This window comes from Anopheles stephensi, chromosome 3, assembly GCF_013141755.1.
Source record: "Anopheles stephensi strain Indian chromosome 3, UCI_ANSTEP_V1.0, whole genome shotgun sequence".
NCBI classification, from domain to species: domain Eukaryota; kingdom Metazoa; phylum Arthropoda; class Insecta; order Diptera; family Culicidae; genus Anopheles; species Anopheles stephensi.
The window spans coordinates 10,308,951-10,336,694 of NC_050203.1; the positions used below are offsets into that span (position 1 = coordinate 10,308,951).

Genomic DNA, 27,744 nt, shown 5'->3' on the forward strand with positions numbered 1-27,744 from the left:
CTGTTCTACTGGCTCATCTGATTTGATCCATAACGCAGTATAACAGAAGGGATTTGACAGCTGTCAACTGATGTCAACAAACCGCGTTGGTGGGGGCAGGGCAAATTCATCAATTTCCACTACCAACCAAGAGTTTTATTTGATCTTTTCTTTGTAAAAGTACTTCGCTGCCCAGGATTCTTGTTTCCGGGCATGTTGAAGTAATTTTCAGGGACATTATCACTAGAAAAGGTACTTCCTTTGCGACAGTCATCTGCTGCAAGGCGCAACCCGTTTGACGTTTTGTAAACGCCGGGTTTGTTATCATGCTCATTTTTGTTATCAACAAATCGTGTGGTCGGATGCTGTGCGTGTAATCCGGCATAATTCAACAGAAAACTCCTAAAAGCCAAAGAAGCAATCATTCCAAACGAGAACAATCGACACTGGCCTTTGTTAGATCTGTCGCGTGTTTGTGTAGCTAGAGCCGCAAGAACAATAATGTCTGGCGATCAGAGTGCGAATGTGGAACTGATTAAGAAGCACATTGGCGAGTATCCGGACTTCCCCAAGAAGGGAATACTTTTCAAGTGAGTAAAGGCTACGCTGCTAATCTTTTGGGAGGTTTGGAAAGAAGTTCTAATTCGTGTTTTTACAGAGACATCTTTACCGCACTGCGTGATGGCGAGGTTTGCAAGGCAATCAAAAACGTGCTCGTGTCGTACGTCCGGGAAGCTTGCCCAGACGTTCAGGTGATAGTGGGATTAGAGGCACGAGGATTTCTGTTCAGTCTACTGATTGCCGCAGAGCTAGGTGTGGCATCGGTACCGATAAGAAAGAAGGGCAAACTCCCAGGAACCTGCGCCCAGCAGGAGTACGTACTCGAGTACGGAACTGTACGTAAATAATTCTTTTCCTAGCTTCCCAAAAATCATACCTAATAAGCGTCTATGTCTCGTAGGATGTGTTTGAAATACAAAAAGGAAGCATCCTGGACGGACAGAAGGTGCTGATAATAGACGATCTGCTAGCCACCGGCGGTACGATGGACGCGGCCAACAAGCTCGTACAGCAACTCGGTGGAATAGTGGAACGCAACGTAGTTATCATAGAGCTAACCGAGCTAGGCGGAAGGAAGAAGCTTGAAGCTTCCGGCTCAAAAGTACATTCCTTTATACAATACCACGACGTGGAATGAACGGTGTGTTCCAAAAATTTCGTCACAAGAAGCACGCCACGTTTTTCCGCTACTGCGTGATAATTCCTGATGCGCACATGAAAAGACACAGTCCTAACAGATAAGTTTAACCTAAACAGACCGCGCGGCAGCAGCTTTTTCGTTACTCGTTGTTTTAGTCCTTTTCGCCAGCTCAGCTATGTGATCGATCGATTCTTTTCGATGTTAAGCATAATTCGCCTCCGATATCGATTGATAAAATCTCAGGAACAGCAGCAATAAACGTAGCTAAAAGTAGTTAATTTTTTAATCAAAATTAGAGATCAAATAAAGCCCAACCGTCGTCGAAATAGCTTAATGTTCTCACACTTAATGGTAGGAAATTATAAATTGTAATTGACTTGAGCAGCAAAAGTTCGACACCGAAAATAAGCCGCCTTTTTTCCCACCCTCCCCACCGTGTGTAAGGGTGTGCTTTGCTGGGGTTGTATTGGTAAGCGCGATCGGTAGCAGCATGCACCAAGCGGGAACGAGAGAGCGAGAGCATAAACTTTCGTGATCTTTGCTTTGTGTGCCTGCCACGGACAACGGCTGTGCGCAGACCTGACTTCTGATCTCACAGTTTCTTGCAAATGGTCGGGTGAAGCGGACCATCGTCTCCGTAAGTTGGTTGTACCGTTAAGGCGAAAAACAAGGGTGCCCCACAGGGTGGAAAGTGTGCAGCGTCAGCATAAGTTTCAAGTTTCGTTCCTATGCAAGGCAGACGATTGTCGTCGTCGACGTTGTTGTATGTGACGTTAGTGTGTCTATAGCTAAGAGTGATCGTGATCGCGTAGAAGACGATTGTTCTGTGGTGTACCCTTATTGACCCTGCCGTTGGGTTGTTGTGTAGACGTCCGCAGACGCCAGCTTCAACCTCTTAACGGGGATGAGAACGGAGAGTCCATTAGTGAAATCGAACCAAACGGTGGCGGTGTGCTAATTTCGGAAACTGTTGAAAAGAATTCCCGATTCGTTCATTAGCATCGCTCTGCCATCGGTAACGGGCACGGAACAGCAGAGAGAAGAAAGCTTTTTATGCAAACAACAGTGCAGTGTTGTTGAAGCTTTCGCAGAAACGAACAGCTACCCTTAACACCAACCAGAAACAGGTCACAAGAGTACCAGCAATGATCATTGTAGTGTGCTTAAGTGTCTATTTACCCGCTGGCGGCCACCGAAAGGCGCCGGAAGAATGAAGAAATAAATTTATTTTCGTGGGAACAACTGCCGAGCGGTGCAATAGAACTGCGCGAACAATCGCCTCTGGGTCCGTTAGTTATCGCTACAGACTGCAGCGGGTTGTTGTCTAGGAATGAGATGGTGCCAAGAGATATCCAACTGCTGGGAACTCGCCGATGCTGGGTCGCGTTCTTTCGAAAGGATGATGCCGTGGACGGCTCCAAGCGAACGTGTCGTCCTTGAGCCGAAGTGAGAGTGTGCCTTTCCTCATCGGAAACAGGGATACGCGTCGAGATGCAATTTGTGGCGAAGGTTGTTAAAGGTCGCCTCCTGAAAGTGGAACCAACATTCCAGCCAGTTCACAGCTTCCCTGCAAATATCCACAACCACAACAGCTGGTTGTGTCGATGAATCATTTACCGTCGATGTGTGTGCAACGGGCCAAGGAGGTAAATTCTCCTACCAACAAACGCACGAAACCCGTCAAGATCTACCGACAAAAGGCGCGCGCGCGCGCGATCGCGCACACAGTAAGCTTAAAAGTAACAGGCAAGCAGACATTCAGGCAGGTTTAGCTGGTAGGTGTCTAGAGTCAAATTCTCCGCATCGACCGCAAAACCTACCTCGCGTGTGTGCGTGTGCGTCTTGCTCAGTTTCGGTCACCTGAGCAGACCTGAGAACGTAGAAAGGAGAAGGCACGATTGGCTTTGCGAGGTACTTCTCATGGGTCAGCCACACACCGCGTACGATCGTTTGGAAAGAAAGGTAAAGCGCTACATGACTCTACCTCAAGCGCTTGCTTTGGCTTGGGCGGTTGAAGCTTTTTTGTCTGGGAAAGAGGAACCGGCGCATTCGGGAAACCTGCCGTTGGAAGCCGTTCGTCCCATGGTGTGATGGACGACAGTTGACTTACGATGCATGACGTGGATGAGGTTGAACCTCCTTTGTCCCGAGACTCGCCTGGTTGGATGTTTTCTCGAACTCTTGCTGCCATTTAGCACTTTGCAAGCTGATTCCGTCATTCTGGTTGACAAATAGTTTTGATTTGCTAAATGTCGAATCACTTCTGGAGAAAGAGTTTGAGCAAGTGCGTTTTTGTTTTATAGTTTCAAATCTACAATTTCCAATTCAAAACACGATCGACCGATCCTCACCTCACAGTGTGTGCGCTAGATTGAACCCAGATCCAGCACGATCGTACCGACTGTACCGATCAAAATGTCAGCGCGGTAGAAGAGTTAGCACCCGCTCGGCAAGAAAGGGCCACCGAAAGGAGGTCAAAGCTTGGTTAGGAAAATCGAAGGGAAAAGACGAAAAACCGACCGACATTAGAAGGCATTCTGCCGCCCGACTTTACACGCGTCAGGTGCAGCAAACCGTGTCGGATCACGAACACCGAAGAAGACTTGGGTGCTTGGGATCGAGTAGGAAGGTTGATCATCATCATCATCATCATCATCATCTCTGTAAGCTCTTCTCTTGACGATCACGGCGCGCGTGTGTGTGTGTGTGTGTGTTTGAGCAAGATATCTGCCCTCGATCACCGTGTGCGGGTGTGTGGTGTTAAAGCGTTACGCAAGCCGGCCCCGTACGAAAGACTTCAACGAGCGCGTAAAGGGCGAACCTTGTGCGAAAGAGTCAAAACTTCCGCTTTGGATAATTAGAAATATTGTGCAGCGTGGAATTTTTGTTTCGTACAGTTTTTTGCAACGGAAAACAATTGACTCCGGCTGACACTAAAAGCTCGCGACGGAAACGGAAGAAAAGTGTGATATTTTTAGTCGTAATTTAGATAAAATTTTACAACCACCGGGGAGGCAGTGAGGAGGAAGAAAAACACTAAAAGCGATACACGATGTGAGCATCGAAGCTCTTGGGTGAGCTTTATATCTCGTTACAGAAAATCATGTAACCTTACACACACGCTCGCTTCTCGATTATCTTTAACGGTGGGTACCTCGCGCGGCTTAAGGGTTTTGTTTTACTACCCCTGTCGTCGTTTTCCCGGCTGCCCAAAAATGCTTTTCCCTCCAATTGTTACACACAATCATAATGGCATCCTCTTCCCATCGAGCGTCGAAAGGCCCCGAAAAGCGGAACCATTTACTATCGGTTGGGGTTTCACCACGCACCACGAGTACTCGAGCCCGGATGAAGATTAAGCGATGCCAATGATTTGATTTTGATTACATAAATTTCATTATTGGCGTGTGAGCAAAAGCAGCAGCAGAGGGCTGCGTGGCCCTCTTTAATGATCGTGCATGGTATGCGATTAATATCGTGCGGCATGTAAAACGGTGTAAAAGTTTGTTAAAACAAACGCCTCATTCCACACATCTGCTTATCCTGAGCGAGTCATCAGCGAGTCATTGTAGTGAAGAGGAAAAATCGGGGCGAGAGAGAGAGAGAGAGAGAGAGAGAGAGAGAGAGAGAGCGAGCGAGAAATTATTACGATTTAAATGCAGTGGAATTGTTTATCATTTCATCTCGTGGGTAAATCAGTGTTAAAGTGAAGATTAATGCGGGTCGATTAAACGATCGAAACGTGTTGAGTGATCGGTAGGCTTCATGATGCTTGGCTGTTGGTTTTGAGGTGTCATCACCATCATCGTGGGACGAAGATCACCTCCCAATGCCATCATCTTCGGCAAAGAGAAACCAAACGCTTTACAACATGAATCGGTTTTTGTAGAGCAGGTTTCAGCTCTAAACCGTCCCATAAACAGTGTGAAACAGATCGTTCGTATCGCGTTGTTTTAAAAGCTATTTGCAACCAGCAAGAAGCGAATCTTTCGGCGAAGTGAAACGACACCTTTTCCTTTTTGTTTTTGCTTTTCCACAACCAAGATTGAAACGTGACGATCACGGCCGGAAGACCGTTCGCTTGCTCGCGCCTGTTTGTTTCCATTTAATACGATTAATTTCTTTCGACCAGGGAATCATCACCTTGCTGTTTTTTGTTTTTTTGCTGTGTGTCCAGTGAAGTGAGCCCGAATAGTGAGAGGTTTGAGTGAGGAAAAAACAGGGAAACGATAAGTGAAAATCTATACACCCCGGTGACAGTCATTGTTTGTGTTTTTTCCCTCTTGTGGTGATCAATTCATGCGGAAATACTCATTATTTGCATACGATCACGCGTGTGTGCGTGTTTGTGCGTTGTGTGTGAAAGTGGTAGCTTAATCTTGAGTGTGACGGAAAACTCCTTTAAGAAAAAACTGGTGGCGAAAGGATCACAATCACACACAGTTGAAGCGAAAACTCGTGCACCATGGGAACGAAGATCGAGTACGTTGACTCGAGCCACATGTACGCGACGAACTACATCCGCAACTCGAAGGCGATCGCCGTTCTGTGGGCGATCTTTAGCATTTGCTACGCGATCATCAGCGTCGTCGCGTTCGTAACACCAGGTAAGCATGCGGTTTTTGGTGGTGTCAAGCTCAAGTCAAGCTTTTTGCGGCTTGCGGCGGTTTTGTTTTGGGTGTTTTGGAAAACAAAAAATAAAATGTTTCTCAAACAAAACGTGACCTGATGATCGGACACTATATTTACGTGAGCGTTTAGATTGGTTTAGCAAAATAAGTAATCGAAATTGTATGGCTATTGCATAAACGAGTAATGGTTTTATATTTTTTAAAGTTTTATTAGGTGTGCTCGTAGGTAGTGTCGTTTTTTTTTCAAAGCGTTTATCTGTGGGATAATCGTGGTTCCTATGTGTGATCTTATGTGTGATCATTTACGCATCTACCTTTGAAAAATCGAGCGATGGTTCAGAGAGTCTTCTAACTTCTATTTGTTGGGCACTGAACATTGAAGCTGCTGATGCGCCCATGCAGATAAAGATCTCGTGAAATCAGCAAAGACAGATTAGACTGTTTCACTGTGTTAAAATTATTTCATATAATTGGCATTCAGTTAATATTTAGATAATGTTCAAAACGATCTCAAATAAATGTAAGGTATTTGTATCTTACCTAGAAGCACAGCAGCACAGCACAGTAAAGCATTTTTTAATTAAATGATAGCTGACCTAAACTTAAATTCTATTTCAATGTTATTTCAGAAAATATTTTTATTTATTTATTTTTGAGCAATTTTTAAATATTCTTCAAACCATAAGTTACTTTTAGTTATTTTTTTATATTAATCTTTTGTTTTAATCTCTTTTCAAGTTTCAAATTCTAAAAATGTAAACAAAATGTTGCTAGGATTTTTTTTGCTATAAAAATTAGAGAAGTTTTTAAATAAGCTGTGCAGTTAGTTGAAGAAAATCGTTAAGAGAAAACCAAATAATAAATTTCACAAAAAACATCATTACTTATGAATACACCCAACGATTCCGCGCTAGATTAGAATATTTAGTGAGAGATTATCTCAAGCCTTTCTTTTATGCTGCAGATAAGCCCTTAACCTTGGGCAATGAGATAATGCCACTCTGCTTAATATTCCCTTCTTCACACCCCATTGTCTGGTAAACCAAACCACACAAATAGCACACAATGAATGTTTGTTAAACGATGTGGTGCAATTTGTAAGAGGAACGCACCCCGACCCTCCCGCATGGTCCGCCGATCAAAAGGGTCCGATTATTTAATGTAAAGCGACGCTGGGTTTCATTCTTACCACAATGGTTATCAATCCTATTGAAACTGAAACTGAACACCACAGTCGGTCCATCCATTGTTGCTTGTTCTCTCTGTGTTTTTTTTTTCTAACTGAAACTGTAAAATTATACTAAAGTAGAAGCTCTGGTTGAAAGCCAAATTCCAGCACCGTTTTTTTGTGTCCCCCGATGGATGCGCCTTACGCTGGTGGTTGTTATGGCATTCACATGGGTTCTTCTGTCAGTCTAGCTGGTGGTGGTGCACTTTAAGCTGCAAATGTGTCCGTGTGCCGTTCGGTGGCGCACGTCTTCCTCGCCAGCCAGATGCGGTGTGCGGTGTGACCTTTTCGTTTAAAAGTTGTTTCCAAACATCCATTACCTTACGTGGAGACACCGTACACGCTGGTGAGAGAGAGAGAGTGAGAGCGAGACAGAAAGAAAGAGAGGGCTTCTTGCCATCGCGACAATTGGCTGCGGACATTTTCGCAAGCTCGTTAAAAGCTCGACTCGCCGTGCTGCTGTGTATGTGATCGTTTCGCAGCGAACGATGGAAGGGCAGGCGAATTTCAGTGACCACAGTTTCAAAATTTCATATTGTTTATAAATTGAGCGAAGATGGTGAAGATTTGTTTGCCAACGCGCCCAGTAGCTTCATCGGGTGATGTTCCAATCAAAAGCTCTGAACGCTACAGCAAGCGACGAACCGCACGGCCGACCGACTGACTGCTGTGCTTAAATAATACCTAAAATTAATCATAATAACCACAACGATCATATCGGTCCGCTCCGCTTGTGCAGTTTGTCGGCCTTTCTCTCTCTCTGCCGATTTGCACGCGGGAAATATGATGCAATGTGGTCGAATACCCCCCGATACCACCGGAAAGTAAAAGTTTTGCTTCATTTTTTTTCTCCGGATTTGCGAGTCTAATAATCGGATCGGGGTGGTTAAGCAAAAAAGTACAATTATCCTCACGCCCAGCCGTCTTGGTAGTGATTCGTCATCCGATTAAGACGAATTGAATTGATTGCCATTGTTTAGCGGCGGTGGTAATATTTGAGCTTGAGTCGGTTTACAGGTGAGAAAAAACAACGAATTTGCCATTATTATCCAGGAAGCGCACCACGATCGAATGTGTCACACCATGCTAGCCATTGTAGTTTCCCTTGCTTTTTTCCTTGTGCAAGAAAAATTGGCAATTTAGCCATTTTCATCTCAACGGGCCACCGTTAAATTACCGTATTTTTTTTTTGTTATAACTGATTGACGGAAGTACTCCCATTTTGCCCCCTTCAAAAGCCACAACCTGGGCTGGGGTTGAGAGTGTGTGCATTTGCATATTTTTCCATGCTCAGCGAACTTCAGTTTATCGTTCGATTATGCGCAAAGTTCAGCCTGCCTGCAGCTCATTATCGGTGCCGTTGCATGCGAACTGTTGCCGGCCTGACGTTAATTAATCATTTCCCAGTCCCGTTGCTTACCGTTTTGCACACCAAACAGCCAATGATAAGCGATTTGCGCCCCCGGAGATGATTACTTTGCCGGGTCGGCTAACGTAACGTTTGCGAAAACAAAAACCCCACAGGAAGGAAGGAACTTGCTTCGCGTCTTATTATGTTGGCAATAGCATCGGTAAATTCCCTTCTTGTTTGGTGAATTAATGCACGATCGAGCGATGATCAATGTAACTGTTTTGTTGTGATTGTTGATTATGGTTTGAACAGCGATCGCGTGGAAAACCTAAAATGATGGATTCGAAACGGTTAGCTTTAATGCGATGAGGAAAAGGTTAATTTCTTACTTACTTACGGTACTTTTTTTCTTTCAAAGAGTTGTAGAAGGTGAAATATAATTTCTTATCCTGTTTAAAAAATTTCCTTCTCCAAGTGAACCTTCCAAGACAATTTTCTTCTATACTTACGCAACGAAAGTGCAGCATTTTTTTTTTGTTTGCGTTTCGTGACGAAATACCTACTCGACCCGACCTGACAGTTTGTGGTTAGCGCTTAAGCTTTATGCAACTCGCCTCACCACCGTAAAGGTTGATCTGTTTGTGCCATTTTACTGTCGGGAATAATTTGTTAGTTTCGGGAAGTGGAAAGCTGCATGCACAATCACCCTTTCGCCGCCGTGATTGACCAGAGTATCTGGAGCATTACTTATTTCTATAAAAAGAAACCAAGCGAAAGGAACGACCCCACGCCAGAACACGAATATTGTTGGCATGCCCCATTACCGATCGATACAAAAAAAAGGGGAAAAGATCACTGGAAGACGGGATGATTAAATAGCTCGCTGTGTGCCTGTGCTCGCTCTAAATCGAACAAAAGCATAACGATTGTGCGCGAAATGTTCCAAGGAAGCTTTTTACACACACACACACCCCCGTGTGGTACATTATGCTGGTAAAAGCCGGGGTTTTCAGTTGTTACCTTTTTCCGCACATAAATCTTTTACCGGGTTTCGGTTTCGGTTGTTATTTAACATTTGCAGCTCCGTCCGAGCCAACCAACCAACCAACCAAGCAGATGAAGATGTCGGTAGTCTACAGCTTGCGTTCTGTTGTGCTGGCAAGCAGGGCAAGATGTAATTGGTTCCATTGACACACCGTCCACAATCGCCCGGCGCTGGTTGTTTATAGCGCGCAGCTAATGGATTGTTTATGGTGTAATTTTGCGCTGGCTATGGACCGGCGGTACAGCACGGGATCTGTTTGTGTGTCAAAAGTGTGTTCCGCAATCGGCAAGATGTATGTAACACATACTGACGGCGCATGAAATGAGTCTCAGCTTCACGCGTGTAATGTTATTATGATCTTGTCATTATGCTGTTTTTGCGAGTCGGCCGCGTTGGTTCTTTATGGGGTTATTACACGAGGAATTTTTTGGTTGGTGATTTTCTGTCAAATAGGGCGTTTGACAGAAAAAAACCCGCTGCCCGTGTAATAACACAATATGCTGCACAGATATTTATTGCCATCATCCGAATTATTTTTCATTTGAATTGTCCGTTATTCAAAAATGGAATGAAATATTTATCATTAACACGTATCGTACCCTGCCGGGCACCGACTGACGATGCCATTATGATAGGGATACTTTTTCGTGACCGACAGCACTTTGGTCAGACGAACATTCGGTTAGAGATTTTTCGGTTCAAAGTGGTCCCAAATCGCTCTCTATGCATTAACAAAATATCGTCATCAATATTCATCTTAAATCACACGAAATAAACTGGACAATAATATTCAATAAAAATTGCGAGGCAAAACAACGCTTCCAAACTGTAAACAATCCTCACTTTGACAGAAAAAAACCAGCGCGATCGAAATCTGAATTGAGCATGTCGAATTCATTTTTTCAGACCGGCATTTATCTGTCAAACGCGTTTTGACAGAAAATCACCGATGAAAAATCCCTCGTCTAATAACCCCATTACTGTGCAGCGAAGAAGAAATGTGGTCGTTGATCTTTGTTGACACTGTTACGTTGAGCTTGCTGTATGCGTGGAGCAAGAGGCGTTGTGTGTTGTTATTTTTACAGAAAAATAGCTCATAGTAATAGAGATCAATGGCTTAACAGAGGACATTTTACACTTTTTTAAAGATTTTTCTACTTACAAACGATACTCTCCATAATACTAAAAAACAACGCCTAGTACTCCTTGTAAACACTATTTTGACGTTTAGGGACAATGTTACTGCTTCATGACGATAATGCACAGTGGTTCATCTCATTTAAATTTTTACATAAAATAGAAATTAAGAATTTTAGGACAAAATACACTAAATTAAACGTTCTACTGTTTCCCTCTTTTTTTTCCTAGAATGGGTTGGTGATGCAGATTCAGACATCGGCGGACGACTCGGCCTGTGGCAAGTGTGTCAGAAAGATGATCTCACCGATAGCTGTACCGGCCGGCTCGAGGAGCTACTAGAAATGCAATCCATAGCGTTTCAGGTGAGTGGAATAGTTAAAATTCAAATTTCATTACTCTGATTATGCAAACGTACTGCAAGCACAATATAGGTTAATCTGCGAAAAAAGAAACAGGTCAGCGATGATGCGTTCTTTTGTGTAATGTCTTCATTCCTAATCTGAACCAAACGAAATTTTTTTCGTATTTTAAACAGAAACCATACAGATTAACGTTTACGACTATTGTCCGGTTTTTTTTTCGCTTTCCAGGTTGCAACCGTATTTTGTGGTTTAGCCGTGGCCACCTCCGTGCTGGCGATCTGCTGCCTCCTGCTGATGGTGTTCATGAAGTCAACGACCGTGTTTCATATTTGTGGCTGGATGCAGATGCTTTCCGGTGAGTGTTCCCGTGTGCGAGCCCGAGATGTGGGCTCGGAATGTGCGTGAAGAAAAGGGTTCGTATGATTCGAGTGGAATTTGGAGGGCGCGCGAATTCCCCTCTATAATAACCCGCTGTGGGAAGAACACGTCGCGCGGGCCCGATTATCGATGAAAGGCATGCCCTGAATTGATGTGTCGCTTCCTCATTGCGGCAGCAAAAAGTTCATTAGCGGCAAATCGTAATTGGCGTTGGGATGCTGTGATGAAGTGTCATGGAGCGTGTCTGTAATCGAGTGGAAAAGAAGAAAAGGAGGAAGCCAGCGAAAGCATCTGGATGGTAAAAGTTAGTCGCTTTTTAGCTCAGAGTCTACCAGGCTGACGGTGGGTGGGGATAATTTGCGTTCACCTACTCGATCGACTCGGACGAGGAGACCCCAGAGAGGCAATTTATACGATTGAACGATCAAGTCGGCGGTCGTGTGTCCAATCTAAAGGCTTTCTCATGTAAAGCACTTATCGGCGTGGAAGTAATCGTTGTGCACCTCAAGGCGTTTTGGGATGAAAGCTGAGGAACCATAAGATGCCTCTAGTCCGGTTTGTTTGCCTCTCCCAGGAAAACCCGCTACCAAGAATATGCAGCTCGAATGCAGATGCCCGTTCACTTCTATTCAGAGAGCGTCTCAGCTGAAGGCCGACGGATAGGTCGTGTTTACTACCGTGTTTCTTGTATGGTTTGGAAATCGTCATCACATCAACCACCCCGAACGTTCCGAGCTCCGAGTTTCCGATACTTCCGAAAACCGGTTTCGGATAAAAATGTTTGACTGGTATTCGCGACCACCGTGCGTCCATTTCCTGAACGAAAGAGAAATGATCGATGCTTCGGGCTCGCTTCCTCCCAGCCTTTCACACGATCGTTCGTTCGTACAGCCAGGATGCTTGGTTTTCTCCCCCCGGCCAGTCTGGAATGTCCGGGAGAAGAAAGCAGGCTACCCAGTCATGGCTCGCTCGTTCATGGAAGTAGGTCATTGTTAGTATGTCCGCTCGATCGCTGCCCGTTTACGATCGCATTTTTCCTGCCCATTTTTTCCAATAAATGCTACACAAACGCAAGGCTGCACTGCCGGCAGGGAAATGGAAACGATTTTGCACCATTTGCTGGGGTGGAAAAAGTGGTCGGACAAGCTTCTATCTATCGCTAGATACGTGTGTGTGAACACGGCGTAAAGTACCGCGTCCGATCTAGTTTTCGATTTCCGTAGTTCGGTACTGACCTTCTCTTCTTCTTTTTCCTAGTCGCGGAACTAGTTTCTTGAGTAGTACGCGTGCGCGTCCCCCAGAGACACGATGTGCAGTTTGTTGACTTTTCTGCTAAGATTTGCGTCTATGTTGCAAACACAGGCGAAATGGGGTCCAGTATGGGGGCTCGGTTTTTATTATCTCGCTAGTGAAAGTCGATTTGAAAGTAAAATTATCTCCTAGCTGGGGTGTTTAGCTGTTTAGCATACGGCTAGAGAGGACACTTAGTTAGGATGGTCGTTGGGTTTTAGGGATCGCTGTTTGGATAAGACAAAGTATGGCCTGGATATTGCTGCTGCAAGGTTAGATTTATCGGGGATGAAGATATGGCGACCTCTCTTCTTGAAGATTACTGTATGTAAAACGACAGTGTATCAATTGCAGAGTTTTAAGATGAGTATTATCGGTTACTACTCTCTCACAACGAAAAAGCCTCATAAGCTGCTTACAAACATCTCAGGCCGAAGTCTTGTTTTTCTACGTAACACGTGAACCCATATGGACCAAACTTTTTATAGCACACCACACCCCAACGTGTGCATTATTATAGCCTACCAATAATTCCATTTAAATGTTGCGGCTCCATTTGCTGTTTACTGTTTACTGTTCGGTTCGTTTGCTTCATTCTCTGACCCAGTGCAGGACGTGCTTATGGACTAACCTGGGCAATGGCGGTAAACGAGATTTGATGAGATTTGTACAGTGCGTGGTGCGCTATTTGCTACTATTATTTGTGGTTGTTGCGTATTGGCTTACGCACCCGGCTCATGTCCGTGTAATTTCGTTGATCCGTGAGATATGACGCAATGCCGGCCAAGATGTGGGTCTTTGCCGATGTCTTAACGATCTTACAGTGATCTGAGAGTGAGAGAAGCAGTTCAATAAAAGCAGTGTAATGCACCACGAACAAGGTGTAATGCTCATCAAATCGGATTAAGGGTCAAACAGAGGGTTAGGAGAAGAAAATGATACACCTTTGGAAGGACTTCTCTGACCATCGGCAATAAAACCACTTTCTACTGTAAATGTCATTACAGCAGCGCGCACATTATGGCGTCCAGTTCATAGCCTGCTGAAGATTAACACCGAGCAATTAGCGGGGGGCAGCAAGATGACCACCGTGAAATGGCCATTTCCGGTGACTAAAATCCGAATGTTGTACTACATCTCTGGCACATTTATGACGCCATCTTCCCTTTTGATACATCCTCCTGCCATCCAAGGGCCATCGTTTTATAACACATTTTTAAGCACTCATGGCACAAAAAAACATAAAAAAATCTGCTCACATCTGTAACTTCCCAGGGTCAGTTACCGGATGGCGACGGTTTCCCTTTTCCCACCTTTTGTCGCGGGCGCTTAAAAGCTCCATAAATGTAATGTATGCAAATTCGTTCCACATGCGCTGTGTTGTTTGCGTAAAGTCGAGCATTAGTGGCGCCCAGCAATGTACAGTGACACTATAGACACGGTCGAAAACGGCGAAAGCCTGACATGTGCGCGCGCGCGAATGCGTAATGTGGTTTGCAATTTTATCTGATGGTTCCGTAATTTATCGCATTGTTTACGGGGGCAGCGTGCAGTACGGGATTTGTGATCATTTGGGGCTAGGATTGTTTTAAGACAAGATGATCTTTAGATGGAGTTTGTTGTATGGACTGTTGAATAAGAGCACCTTTCCATATGTGAACAAAGCACTTAAAGCCTTTATTTTTTAATGTAAATACATTAAAATACCAACCAACCAAAGAAATAAGCCAAATACTAGCAGTTGTGAGCTTTCTCCTAGAAGCTTCCCTTCTAAATGCGATGCAGGGCTGTCAAACTCAATGCAGCTCACAGGGTGTGACAGCACTGTTGCTCTTGGCTTGCTAAGTGATTTACGAAGCTAAAATCGTGAGAGAGTCACTTCTTTTTATTTCTAATAGTTATTAAACTAAAAAAAATTAACTATTATTATTAAACTTTTTAATAAAAAAAATGAAAATATTTACTTTTTAATAATCAAAACAATGATTTAATTTTATTTTTACTAATAACATTTTTTTTCCTTCTTTTTTTTAGCTCTCTGCATGGTGATTGCCTGCGTTTCGTTCCCGTTCGGATGGAATTCGGACGAGTTCCGTAAGGTTTGCGGCCCGGAGTCGAACCGTTTCGAAGTCGGGCTGTGCAGTTTGCGCTGGGCCTATCCATTGGCGATTATTGGTGAGTATCGGCTACTTATGAAAAGAATCCTTTTGTTTATTGTTTGTTATTGAAAATGCTGCTTTCCTTTTAGCTTGCATCGATGGCTTCATTTTGGCGACACTATCCTTCATACTAGCGACACGACACGTCCGCTTGCAGCCGGAACCGCAATACCAAAGCAGTATGTATTAGAGACAGAGAGAAAGAGAAAGAGAGATTAAGATTGGGTAGTACATCTGGCGCACTTGTAACTGATCATTCTACTCTGCTTTCTTCGTTTGAACTGTTTTTCACTCAACCTTGCTCTCTTTCAACAGGAGAAATCAACAATGCGTACGTGACGGATGTGGCCAGTATCGCTGGCTCGCGAAAGTCGCTCAATCTACAACCCGTGCTGCTGGTGGCACCTCCACACATCATATTCTAAACATAGTATAAATAGCTCTTAAACTTTCCTACCCACAAAATCACCCGACGGACAGAATCAACCGTTTAAGCAGAGCCCCGGAGTGACTGTGTGTTTGCTTCCTCGCAGTGTGTAAATGATCGAGGCTCTCCGAAACACGAATGTCCGGCTGGTCTGGGAAAACATGATGTACAGCGAATGTGTAACCCCTATGCCAATTCTTGATCGATCATCTTTCCATCTTTGTTGTGTGCGTTTTACGTAGCTCGACGCCCCATGCCGCAGGGTGGCAACGAATTTTAGTGCAAGACATCCCGAAGATATAGGAACCTCTATTCGTGTAAGCTATCCGGCTTTGTAGTAAGCCCCGAAAGTAGGTTAATAATTTTACAACGAGTAAAGTACATATTTATTCAAGCTTTAACGAGTCGTTCACAAGAAGAAAAAGAAAAACTGAAACGAGCGATTTATTGTATTTCTTACGATGCTTTCGGATGTGGATTCATTCTGATTGTTTCTGACGGTCTGTCTAAAAGTAGGCTTCGGAGAACTGATGTGGGTTTTTTATTTGAAATTTGTTCAACCTCCTTCAACGGCTAGCGTGAATGTTATTAGTTGTTAATGCTTTAAGTTTTAAAACGTATACATACCACAAATTGTGAACCGCTCCCTATACAAGACAATAAACGTTGGCTTTTACAACAAAAAAGAACTGGTTGGTGATTGTTTAAATGTTTGGTGTATAATACAAGTAAATGCAATCGAGATGAATAATGAGAATAAAATGAAATTAAATGAAAGCCAAACAAAGATTCAACATAAATCAAAAACATTTAATGATAGTTTACAATCGTTTTTCTGATTGCTTAATGTACAACATTTTAACTATAAACCCCATCATGCATGACAATTTATCGTCCAAGCTTTAGCGGAAAGCATTTGTATTCTACGACTTCTTCTCCGATATTTCCGGCGATGTTCTAACTTAGTGATCTTCCCTCATCGTGCCGGTTTAATATTTTTTCCCCTAAAAATTAATAAACAACCGTGTTGCAGAGTAATTTATCAAAATAGCTTGTTTTACTTGCATGAAATGTGGAAAATAAGCCTTGATTGCATCAACAGATTTCGTATTTTCGTATAAATACAACAGATTTCGTATTTTCGGATTTCGTACGAACAATTCGTAAATGTTGCATACATACAGCAATGCAACGGATTGCATACTTTTAGGCTGCTACCAACTGCTCGAATGAAACGGTCGAAACCGAACTGCTCGAAAAAAGTAGCTCCGCATAAATTACCTTTGAATTTAATTTATGTGAACACGATTGCTAATCAATTCCTTGATTTTATGAAAATTAGCTAATTTACACGCAAAATCACATAAAAATTAAACTATAATTGTTAATTTTAATTTATCTAGCGTATGGCACATAAAGCAAGCACGTTGTGAGCTGTCTATAAATAAATCGAAGCCAAAGTCTGACTCACACCATTTCTTGTGACAATTCAAATTAAACTGAAACTTCTGCGCACAAGCGGGAAATCCCCCGTACGTAGTTGGACGATCCCTAAAGTCCTATGAATCCCTTCACCCGAGCCCTTCGGCATCAAGCAAACAAACTCATCCATTCGTTGACGTAACTTTCCATTCATAAATTTCCCAGAACCGTGTACTGTGCTGACCCAGTGGTCAGTGATAAAATATGTTACCATTGGTCCAGACCGGGCACCCAACCACCCTCCCGTTTTGCATCAGGTTAGCAACATCATGCCCGACTGCACGTAAGCAGGCGCAGCCACGCAAGGGTAGAAATTAACGTTGCCCCGGATGTCGCTCGGGTCTCCATTTACCAGGAAGTGACCGGGAGTGACCGACCGCGCCAGCCAAAGGGGGAGCAAGGTGATTGGACACACACACACACACACACACACACACACGAGATGTATCTCTGTGAATATCGATAGAAACACGGGCGGCGGTTATAATTACTTTCGACGGGCAGCTTAGGGGCAGCCCGTGCTACTCTTGAACTTGATGTCGCACGTTGCTGTGCGTGTGTGTTTGTATCGGATAATTAGTGCAGTGGGTGAAGAAAACCAGGAGCGAGACATTTTGCCCCTTTCGCAATGAGGTCTCGCACGCAGGTTGGTAGCCACGTGCCCTGCAGTGTTTGATGTTTGCTGACGGCTTTCGACGTGTCTGTCGAGCTTGGCACTCGTCTAATTGCTCAATATAGAGACAGTTTTAGCGTGTGATGATGGGATTTTCATAAAAAAATAATCGTAATCGTACGCCCGACGCCAATGTTACTTACAGACTGTTTTGGCTGGAAGAATTATTCAGCAACAGTTGGAAGGAATAGAAAGTGAAGCAAGCGTGCTTCAAATTTTCTTTCGCACGGCAAAAGGAAATGTGTTTTTCGAAAAAAGTGTTTTAGTCAAAAAATTGGAAAAACTCTTTATTTACATATGAATAAAACAATTACACGTCTATTTACAATCTGTGGTACACATTCGTTTGTTTTTTTTTAAAATGATTCATAGCTACCTTACGCACGTTTTCGGCTCCTTTTCTGTATGCTTTTACTATCTACTTACTACGCTACTTACGCACTAAACACAAGGAAAAGGATTTGGAAATTACTTTGCCGAAATCATACTAGGAGCTCGCTCGTTTCTTTTTAGTTGTTGTTAGCATTATCCCAATACAAGAGTTGTTCCACACACATAGCAAAGAAATTGAGCTATCACTGTTTTCTGACTTAACGATTGAGCAAACACTTCCTCACATTTGGGGTTTTTTGAGCATTATTTTGTGTGTGCGTTTGTTTTATCAATTTTTACTCCTAATTCATAAAATTTCATAGTTCTAAAGGAAATCAGTGTCACTTTTTTACCTTAACACATTTTTTTCTTTACACACAAACACTTCTTAACCCTGTCCCTCCAGGTTCCAGGTTCAACCCTTAATGTGTAATGTGGAGCACAGTCAGGCGCGTAGTACGTTTGAAATTGGTTTTGGATGGCAGTGCGCAAAACGGGGTAGAACGTTTCACGCCCACCGTTACGACATTGGGCTTAAACAATATTATCTCTACTTATAGGTAAGCGAAGAACGAAGAAGTTTTGCACACTAGTGGGAATGTAGTAAGGGCACACATAGTCGATGGGCTGGTTTTTGTATGAGTGTGGCGTAGTTGGGAAAGGTAATTAATTTAAATAATCAGCAGTCTCTATCACCGTTTGAAACGATCGCGGAGTAATTGGGGCGGGGTAATTGGGGTAGTAGTAGTTCTGTGGTGAGATGGGCAGGAAAACGAAGGGGGACCTTTTCGCGATCGTTTCAAGGAAAATTAAACTCATATAAGTGGGAAAAAAACATCTAAACGGAGGGATCGATTGTGCTGTGCGATGAGTGGCTTAGGCAGGCGAGTCCTCCTCCGATAGTAGACTTTGGTCCTTCGGTTGAATGTACAGATGATGATGACTGTGCAGCAGGTTGTGGTTGTGAAGCAGATGATTGTTATTGTTGGTGCTGCTGCTGTTACTGCTGCTATTACTGCTTTCCGTCCCCACGAGATTCTCCTGCTCGGCTGCTGCTTCCGCTGCCGTTGGCGCGACCATCGTAGTGCCCCCGTTGGCCTTAAGCAGGATGTAGCTGTCTCGGTGCAGTATCCGGTGCTGTCCGTTACTGATCAGATGGCTGCCGCGGCGAAGCGATCGCCGGCCCATCTCGAGCAGCTCCGTCGTTGGGTCGTCCGTGAAGACAAAGTTCTTGTACGCCCGGACGAACACGTAGATCATCGCGAACGCGCCGGTTAGGATCATGCCGTACGATAGGATGGGCAGGGCGGTTGGGGCGAACACCGTCGCCAGGTAGATCCATCGGCGGATCGGTGGCGTTAGTTCACTGACACCCTGGAGAAGAAGGCAGAGAAGGCGAACATTATATATTCCTAAGGAATAAATAACTCTGAATAGGACTGATATGAGGATTTTGGACCTCTAGATTCCTGAAGAAATCTTCTCTGTGTAGTCTCCAAGAAGTGAGTCCTTCTGGAGGAACGAATCTTGCAGACGTTCTCTAATTTCTAATGATTTTCAAGTAGTTGGACATTAGCTAGGCTCTTCCTATCGCAATCGGGAAGAGCTCGTATCCGGTGAACCACTTTAAGAGATGTTAAAAAAAGTTTGACGAGATCGAACTTGATCGTTAGACCACGCTTTATCAGGTCATAGACAACACCAAGAAACAAAATATGAAAAATTCTAAATAAATTGTAGCTTCGTAATGCAAATCACATAATTTCGGGCGTTTGCAGGAACAGGGAATGCCACTTACCTCCTCGAGCCACATGATGGGAAATACGAAATCCCGAAAGTCTTTGGTTGCCATCACGTTCGGAGCTTTCTCGACTAGAAGATTGAGCTGTACCCGCACCTGACCCTCGAGTGGGACGCCCAGTTTCTGTGAATTTGAATGTGAGTTAAGCAGTTAAATACCGAGCTTGAGATGAAACTTTTGTAGGCTAGCAGAACTTACGGGTTGTATTTTGAAGTACGTTTTGTGCTGCTCGGGATCGGGCTGGAGACCTTCGACGGCGTCCAGAAGCTGTGGATCGGACTGGTAGAAGTGGGGGTTTGAAATGTAGACTGGTGCACCTGTGAGTGGAAGCGGAAGTAGAAGGTATTGTAGAGAGCCTAATATTTGCATTCGAACAAGCTAGTTAGCTTACCATACTGGCATGGACTAATGTTCTGCAGTCCGTAATATTTCTTGTAGTGGTCATGGTCAAAGCAGCTATTGTTTTCGTTCGGCGGTCCATAAGCATCCTCGGCGAGTGTGTACAGATCGGCAGATATTCCTGCAGAACAGAGAGCCAACACAAACATTATACCGTGCAAGAACCAATACCCTTCAACTCCACCCAACTTACCATCCTTCTCGACCGGTTCCCGATAAACCAGCGGCAGCGTACGGCACAGATCCTTATCGTAGATGTACACCGTATCCTTCTTCGTGAGGTCTCGCGGTGGGAAGAAGCTACCCTCGGACGCCTGTATGCTGCGGCAGGGTTCACCGTCCCAGTGCGGCAAGTGGTCCAACCCGTTCAGCTTGTCAAAGTATCCAAACTTTTCCATACCCGTATGGCCCGTGTGCATCGTGGCGTACTCCGTCAGTGTTCCGTTTCTCTACAGCGCGTTGATGATAAATGGTTGATGAGTCGAGCGGAGGGTGGGGCGAAGAGTGGGGGAGCAGGGCGAGGGGCGGAGGGTAAAAGAAAATCAGAAACGAAAATAGAAAACAAAGAGGAGGCGAAGTTTGTTTTGGGTGTTTTTTGAGAAGAGGGATATAATGAACAAAATGTAATGAAACGTAAGATGAAGGAAAAAATAAAGAAAAATAAAAAAACGTAACAAAATCAGTAAAAAATATAACAAAATGTGGTAAGAGAATAAATAAAGTAAAAAGTAAGCTTAATATAACAAATGAAGAAAATATTAGTAAATGAAACAAAAAAATTACAAAATTTTGTATACGCAATCAAAATTAGAAATGAAAAAATGAGGAACGAGCTTCGTAAGATACACTAAAATATTAGTAAAAAATGTATAAAGATTCAAAATATTGCAATAATAGAGGAAAAATTACACAACAGAGGTAATTAAGATGAAGAACAAGCTTGTACTACGAAAAAAAAACTACAAAATAATAACAAGAAAAGAATTTTCAATAAAGAATATTTAATTGAATTGACAAAACATAAAAGAATATGAAGATCGAATATAATTTTTTAGTAAGATTACAAAGTATTAAGTAGGTAAAAAAAGGATTAAATAATTAAAAAAACTAGGAAAAATTTATTGAACAAATGAAGGAAATCAAACAAATCAAGAAAATCAAGGAAAATAATGCAATCATTAAGATTTAATTAGAATAACAGTGCAAAAGGGCACAACACTTAAAGACAGCATTGTTTAATTTGCAAAACTACCCACAGGCACCTCTAAATCACGGAACAATTACGAAGGTCAGCAGTGCAACCCTTCTTCCCCTGGTTTATAACACAAAAATGCTCTTCCTACTAGTCTGTCCCATTCAACACCCCATCATCATCACCATCATGATCATCATCCGCACGATCCGGCCGGACCAATTGAGCGGAAAATTCCTTCTCAATCGTTTTCTGCTTACGGCAAAGTCCAGTCCACCCCCACGGCCAACGAAATGGGCGGGAAGATAATTCATACGGGAAAGCACGCCCAACCTAACCCGGTTCCGTATTACCTCATAGCGTGTGACGTGCGGCTTACTGCCAGAATATGCAAGCACATTACTATACAAAAGCGTGTTTAGAGAAACTGCGAAACAGAACTTATGCAATCGCACTGGAGTAGGTTCTCGTGTGGATAAGTTCATGCTCCGCTATTTGAAGATCACTGTGATAGGACCGGCACACGCACCGTGATAAGATGCGTGTGGAAAATGATGTTTCCAGTGGGTCTGGACGCAGGACGTAGTAGATGGAAAGTTTTGTACTACTCGATAGCGAACTGTAAACGTGATCGATCAGCGAGCAACAGCTGACTGGGTTGGGAGAGCTCGATCGATAGCGATCTCCGGTAGAAGGTTCGCGGTTCATGCTCGGGGCCAGATAGAATGAACGAACGAAAAAAAAAACTTTGTTGCAGTAGTAGAAGAATGAAGTTCCCACGTGCACGAGATCGATGAAATATGATCGTCGATGTTAGCTGGTGTAATCAATAGCTTAGGTAGTTAGCTGTTCCTAATCAGTTCTAATAGCTTAACCGGGTTGTAGACATTGTTAAACACTAACTGCCCGCCAGGGTACGTGACTACCGGGGACTGCCTTTCTCTATTCTATTCAAATTTCGCTCTAGCGTGGTGGGACAACTTTTTGCGCTGTCTCGATGATTTACATTCAAGTGTTAGAAATTCCAATAAATTACACCCACGGATGGGCAACGTGTGCTGACGATCACTTCCTGCATCACTTAGAACAACAAAGGAATTGTTGCATCCATTGCGCTCCAGTTTGCTCCCGGGAGCAGTCTGCTGAGATGCAGTAGCAAGATATATCTCGGCTATAAAAAGCAATCTCCGATTCTTCCTCAACTGGACACTTTAAATCACAGGCCCCAGCGTGAGCCCTGTTAACGATGATTCAGTAACTCCCGTATGGCTTGGGGTGTGAGTTATTTTATCGCCCACTTCATCAGCATATTCGCCCGGTCTGAGCTCCGGATAAAGGGAGACTGTGCGCGAGAGAGAGACAGATCGACCGAGAGTCACCTGCCTGCCTGCCTGCGTAATAATCATCTGTTTACATACAATGAGGTGGGGCCACACCACACTCACACCCTTCGAACGCCTTTTCACGAACCGAATCAGGCTCCAAAGTACGGGCGAACCGAACTTCAAAGATGCAAAGTTCGGAGCCACGCAGCAACCGAGGGCTGCAGGGTTGCCGTCAGGGTTGCCCTGCTTTTGATACGCTTCATCGGGTTCGAAACGCTTTTATCCCTCGCAGGTACTTGGGCAGGTACGTACAGGGATGAAAGAAATCTCAGCTGGAACGAATTAATAAGGCTGTCCCGTGCAACCTTGCAAGGTGTGTTGTGGGAAAATTGAGTTTTCGCTGGCGCTTGTGGCCATCCCCCAGACATCTTATCGAATAACTTACTTTTGATGATGCGATGAGGAGTAATTTATGGCTGTTTGCTTTAGCAGGAGTCTGGGGGGTATTGCTTTAACATTACCATATTAAGTGTAGCCGGGGAAGAATCGGAAGCTAATTGGAGGCTCATTAAGTGTTTAATTAAATAATTTAGCCCTTGATGTCCTTTTCATACTGTTCCTTCTATTTACATTTAAATTATATTTTAAGCGTAAAGAATACATTTTCTTAGGAAGGAAACTCAAAAATTTCCCAATAAGTCTTAATTGTTTCTTCAGAGCAAAAGATCTACTAAAGACGTTTAAGACGCCTGGTTAGACGTTTGAAATGTCAAACGAGCTCCCCAATCCAATGTAAACAATTCGCACGCTGTTTGTTTACTTTGAGTGTTTATTATAAATATTAAATTTAATTGCGATACTAACTCTAAATCATTTTCCTATTGCTGTATCATTTATCAATGGAAAAAACAAGAAGCAAATTCTTCACTGAAGGACTCTAATAAAGCTGTCTAACGGTTGGCAATTAAAAGGAAGCAGTGGCGCTAGCTTAATCTCTCCCCCCCGCCTTTAAGACATCGTTGGCATTGTCCGGCGTTAATGTCTTTTTTGCTCTCTCTAACGCTTCACCAAGTACATTAGCTATAGTACCTGCAGTAAAGAACTGCCTAAGCTCTCTAGCTCATCGATCCGGAACAGCCGCAGGAAAACGTCACTGTCTGCTGGCGGGCGTAAGGTTCAATGCCACTCGCCACAACGGAGAAATCATTGTTAGCATCCTACATTGTGTAGAGGGGCCATGGGTTCTGTTAGGAAGAAATTCACCCACTCCTAGGAGCGATATCAGCCGTTTAAACCGTTGTGCATGCTGTAATCGATAATTGGTAGGTGCTCTTCCTGCATCCCAAGCGCTGGTCAGGGTCATGCTCTCGTGGAGAGTGTGTAAGCTCACCGGTCGCCATGTTTTCGATGCATATCACCTAGCTGATGCATATCGTGTATCGCGCAGTTCTCATCGCACTATGCGATTAGAGGCACACGTAAGGTACGAGCCGCTTGGTGATTATTATAGCCCTCCAGCAAATGATCCGCTACGAATTGTATTTATAGTACTACGAGTGAGCTAGAACAAAAAGCCACTCTGTTTGTTTGTGATGATTGGTATGCATTCGAAAAATGGTTGAAATTGATTTCCTTAGCGCTTTGTGCCCGTGTTACACCAGCGCTTCACTAATGAGCTGAAATTAAGCTCCCTCTCCCTTATAGCACAAAGGAATGTGCAACTTATCACCCATGCAGTCAGAACTTCACAGTGAGAAAATGCTAATCTAATTTCCACAACAAGAACAGCGAAACACCGAAGCATAAGTTATGCGAAACCCGAGCGACAGAAAAGTGGGAAGTGAAAAGCTTATTACAGCAATCATCCGTTCTTTAATCCATTGGCTAAAAGGTGGAAAAACTTCTCAGCATCTCCCTTCACTTCGCCCAAACAATGGGATACGATAGGGGCAAAATGGGTGGAAAAATCAAATCAGAAACCACAGTCGTGGCAGCTTCACGTTTAATCAACACCCTGGGGGCTATTCGTGGCTAGTGGTTGCAATAAAACGAACCTATTGCCTCGGAACGTTGACTGTCCGGGAAGTTCTAGGCCGTCGGTGAGCGTAGAAAAAGTCAAGGTCCTTGAGTGACGTAGAGAGCTGCATGAACAGCCCTATGGAACTTATGGTTATTTGAGATATGCAAAAGAAGGAATTAATTCCAGAGTAATAGAAAAGGATGAAGATGTAGTGCAGCGGATGATATGAGGTGTATGAAGTTAGGTCTGATGATGATCAATGGTGGAAAGCGCTACCTGAAATGAATCGAGAAAACAGAGAGAGAACAGCAAACAAAGAAAGACCGAAGCAATCCGGAGGCCTCAGCTATAGGCAACTTCCTGGTGTCGCTTTTCTTCGCGTTGATCGCAGACTCGATCGACGAGCGGAGAGAGAACTCGCTAATGATGATGGTTTCAGGGTCTCATGACGGATGCTTTACAGTTTCTTTGCCATAAATCCCAATGCTCTTAGAGGTAGTAGTGCGTGAGGATGGATGATCGAGCAGGCGCACACCAGCTCCGGAAGAAGAAATCTGTGATGAAGGGGAGAGGACACACGGCACGGCAAACTAGGCGGTAGGCACTTACCCCATTTAGTAGGCCCATCTTTTCCATAGGTCGTCGATTTCGGGGATAGAATCGATGGGCCAAACTGACGAGCGTATCGTCGTAACCAAATACCAGCTCGTCGGCCGTCAGTGAAATGAACGGTTTGTATTTGGTCGCCGTTAATATTACCGAGATCGTCTTTGCGACGAAGAAGCTGAGGTACTTGCTTTGGGTGGAGATGGTCTGTAGAGAGCAGAGAGAGAGAGAGAGAGAGAGAGAGAGAGAGTTTCTATATTAGTAATCCTATGCTGGGGAGCAACCGCAGCCATTACTTACCAGCAGTGGAATATTTGGTGTCGTAATGCGAAGGTTCTTATCTACACTAAGCTCAGGAACGAACTGCAGAATCTTCTTGTGCTGGTACGTCACGGTGTAGTTGTCGTGAAACTTGATGTTCACTTTCTCCATATCCTCCCTGGAAGCACGCGCAGAAAAGAATTAGTGGAGGAAGCTGCTCGGAAAGCACTGGCACTGATGAGCGGATGTCAGTAAACACACACACAAGACCGGACGGCCGTGATCTTGCGTACGGATCGGTCATTGGAAGTTGCGCTACGATCTTGATCGCGTGGTGTGGTTACTGCTGCCGTTTGCGGTCTTGGTCTAAGTACCAACCAGTGTCTCTCACTCGTTCGCTAGGTTTAGGTTGACGCAATTACTTGTCTAATAAACTAATCCGTCGCGCGGAGTCCGTTTGCGAGGGTACCTCTTGGCATATGGGTGGATCTTCCATAAGGGTGCGGAACAAGTGTGCGGAGCGCAAACTAGTCGTACTTGAACGTGGCCGACGGACACCACTGACCATTGAACTCGGGTGCGAAACGTACGTAGAACGCGCGCTAGGCACATGGCCGTCGGGGTAAAGTCGTTGTCCAGAGCTCGCCTCGGGGCAATTAGGTGTCCACCGAGAACGATCTATTTTGGTGACCGAATCACAGAGGGCGGGTGCGTGTTATTCAATTTTTACATAATACATTACACAACCAATGCAATCGGAGGCCGGCGTGTGTGTGATTTTTATCACGCATCACACTAAAGCGATACACGTGTGAAGTTTTCTCCTGCACTCGATTAAATCGCACAACAGCGCGGGAAGGGAATTTCCCTCGCGAGAATCGACAAGTGCACCGGCGATAGAGAGTCCACGATAGTGGATTGTATTAATTTTAATGAAGTGTAATTTTCATCCCCGAGGGAACAGAATTGAAATGTAAGAGACGGGCATGGCATGTGCTATCCCGGGGGAAAAACCAACAGACGGGGTGACCGGCAGTAGTAGTACCAGCAGCACCACCATCCAATCCAGACCGGAAACGTAAACGTGATTGTTAATGAGCCGCTCGACATCGTTTCGATTGTGTAAATCGCGATCATTCCTCGAATCCGATAGAGATCGCGGATCGAGCGATCGCACGAGGGATATAAATAGATTCCAGTAACTACCACTAGGGACGCGCCACTTACCTATACACGAATGGTCCTACTTCAACTAGTTTTGGCTTTTCACCGGTGAGGAATCCCTCCGGATTAGTAACATTAAATATGTACACCTTAGTTAGCCTAGTCACGCCGGGCCGCTGCCAGTAGTGGAAGCTTATCGTGCCGTTCCACAGTCTCAGGTTCTGGAAGGATTGGATGGGCATCAAATGAGAAGTCCTTGGGTAAACTTGGGGCGAACCACTTACCTTCATGATGAAAATGTTTAGCCAAGGCACGGACGACAGTATAACACCGGCAATGAGGGTGACAATTCCAAATATAATTACCGCTACGCGATCTGGAGGGAGAAAAGATGGGAAGGGACAGGTTTCGTCGTTAATACAATGCGATTCCACCTTCAAAATCTTCTATTGGGCTTAGCCCGAAGAGGCTAGAATTGCTCTCAAGAGGCCACACGAACTCCTCAGGACATCCTAAACACAGTTGGTACAATTTAATGCATCACGCCAACTCATCAGAACCGCAAACATTTCCCTAACATTTCATTCATCCTTTCTGTCTTGGAACTGCATTTTCCCCACTCCAAGAAAATAGCAAACCCCTGGTGAGAATACACCGGTCAGCTTCGAATGGGATATGGTGAGTCTCATCCGGAGGGTGGACGCCTAACCAACCAAGATTCAATCTGACCTTTATGTGTAAGCAAACGACCACAGGATGGAGTGCTTGTGTGTTGGCTTTGTTGCAGTTATGTGATGCAGTTTATACACATCGGGCCTGAGTATGTGGTGAGAGGACTTTTCTCACGACAATAAAGGGATTGCGATGCAATGTGGGCTTGAAAGCTGTCTAAGGAGAAGGCAGGGTGGCTCAATCTCAACCAACTAACCACAGACACTTTAAGGACAAAGTAGTCAAGGGTTGAGGCCTGCCAGCGATGACTTGGAATGGGTGCCGGGACTGCATTGCATTGATTGATGGGCAATTTCGAGCATTAGCAATTGAAATGGATGTTTAAAAAATTCTACCCACAAGAATTAAACTATAATTGCGACAAGCGCTGCACAAATTCGCAAATGTCAACGACACGTGATCATGAAACGCGTACCGTTTGCGAATAAATGTTCAAATAAATTATCTCACCTGCGAGGCTATTTCATCATCATCCCGCTTATTAACGCTCACATTCACGCCACGCTGCACAACTGCAACTAAGAAA

At 44.2% G+C, this 27,744-nt stretch overlaps 3 protein-coding genes across 7 annotated transcripts in view; 2 read left to right on the forward strand and 1 right to left on the reverse strand.

The window, feature by feature from the left end:
- The first annotated feature begins 61 nt into the window (after positions 1–61).
- On the forward strand, positions 62–1,529 carry LOC118513133 (adenine phosphoribosyltransferase). The gene is made up of 3 exons (XM_036058559.1): positions 62–569; positions 638–875; positions 941–1,529. Exons 1-3 carry the CDS (start codon positions 481–483, stop codon positions 1,175–1,177), a joined length of 564 nt encoding a protein of 187 aa, XP_035914452.1. The 5' UTR covers positions 62–480; the 3' UTR covers positions 1,178–1,529.
- Positions 1,530–1,719: 190 nt separating this feature from the next.
- Positions 1,720–15,871, forward strand: LOC118513132 (LHFPL tetraspan subfamily member 3 protein). Of its 5 annotated transcripts, none has more exons than XM_036058554.1 (7): positions 1,720–1,817; positions 5,313–5,787; positions 10,804–10,937; positions 11,166–11,292; positions 14,640–14,780; positions 14,854–14,943; positions 15,080–15,871. In XM_036058554.1, exons 2-7 carry the CDS (start codon positions 5,646–5,648, stop codon positions 15,187–15,189), a joined length of 744 nt encoding a protein of 247 aa, XP_035914447.1. In that variant the 5' UTR covers positions 1,720–1,817; positions 5,313–5,645; the 3' UTR covers positions 15,190–15,871. The 5 variants fall into 5 exon arrangements, with proteins under 5 accessions (XP_035914447.1, XP_035914451.1, XP_035914449.1 ...); XM_036058558.1 differs by having other exon boundaries at positions 1,722–1,817; positions 5,358–5,787; XM_036058556.1 differs by having other exon boundaries at positions 1,775–1,943.
- Positions 15,872–17,604: 1,733 nt separating this feature from the next.
- LOC118513134 (lysosome membrane protein 2) overlaps positions 17,605–27,744 on the reverse strand; it is a 36,794-nt gene continuing 26,654 nt past the window's right edge. The window contains exons 3-11 of the mRNA XM_036058560.1: positions 26,771–26,862; positions 26,550–26,707; positions 25,362–25,500; positions 25,065–25,268; positions 20,112–20,367; positions 19,911–20,039; positions 19,718–19,836; positions 19,517–19,642; positions 17,605–19,092 (exon numbers count right to left, since the gene is read on the reverse strand). Coding sequence (XP_035914453.1) covers positions 18,595–19,092; positions 19,517–19,642; positions 19,718–19,836; positions 19,911–20,039; positions 20,112–20,367; positions 25,065–25,268; positions 25,362–25,500; positions 26,550–26,707; positions 26,771–26,862 — 1,721 coding nt within the window. The 3' untranslated portion in view covers positions 17,605–18,594. The remainder of the gene's footprint in view (positions 19,093–19,516; positions 19,643–19,717; positions 19,837–19,910; positions 20,040–20,111; positions 20,368–25,064; positions 25,269–25,361; positions 25,501–26,549; positions 26,708–26,770; positions 26,863–27,744) is intronic.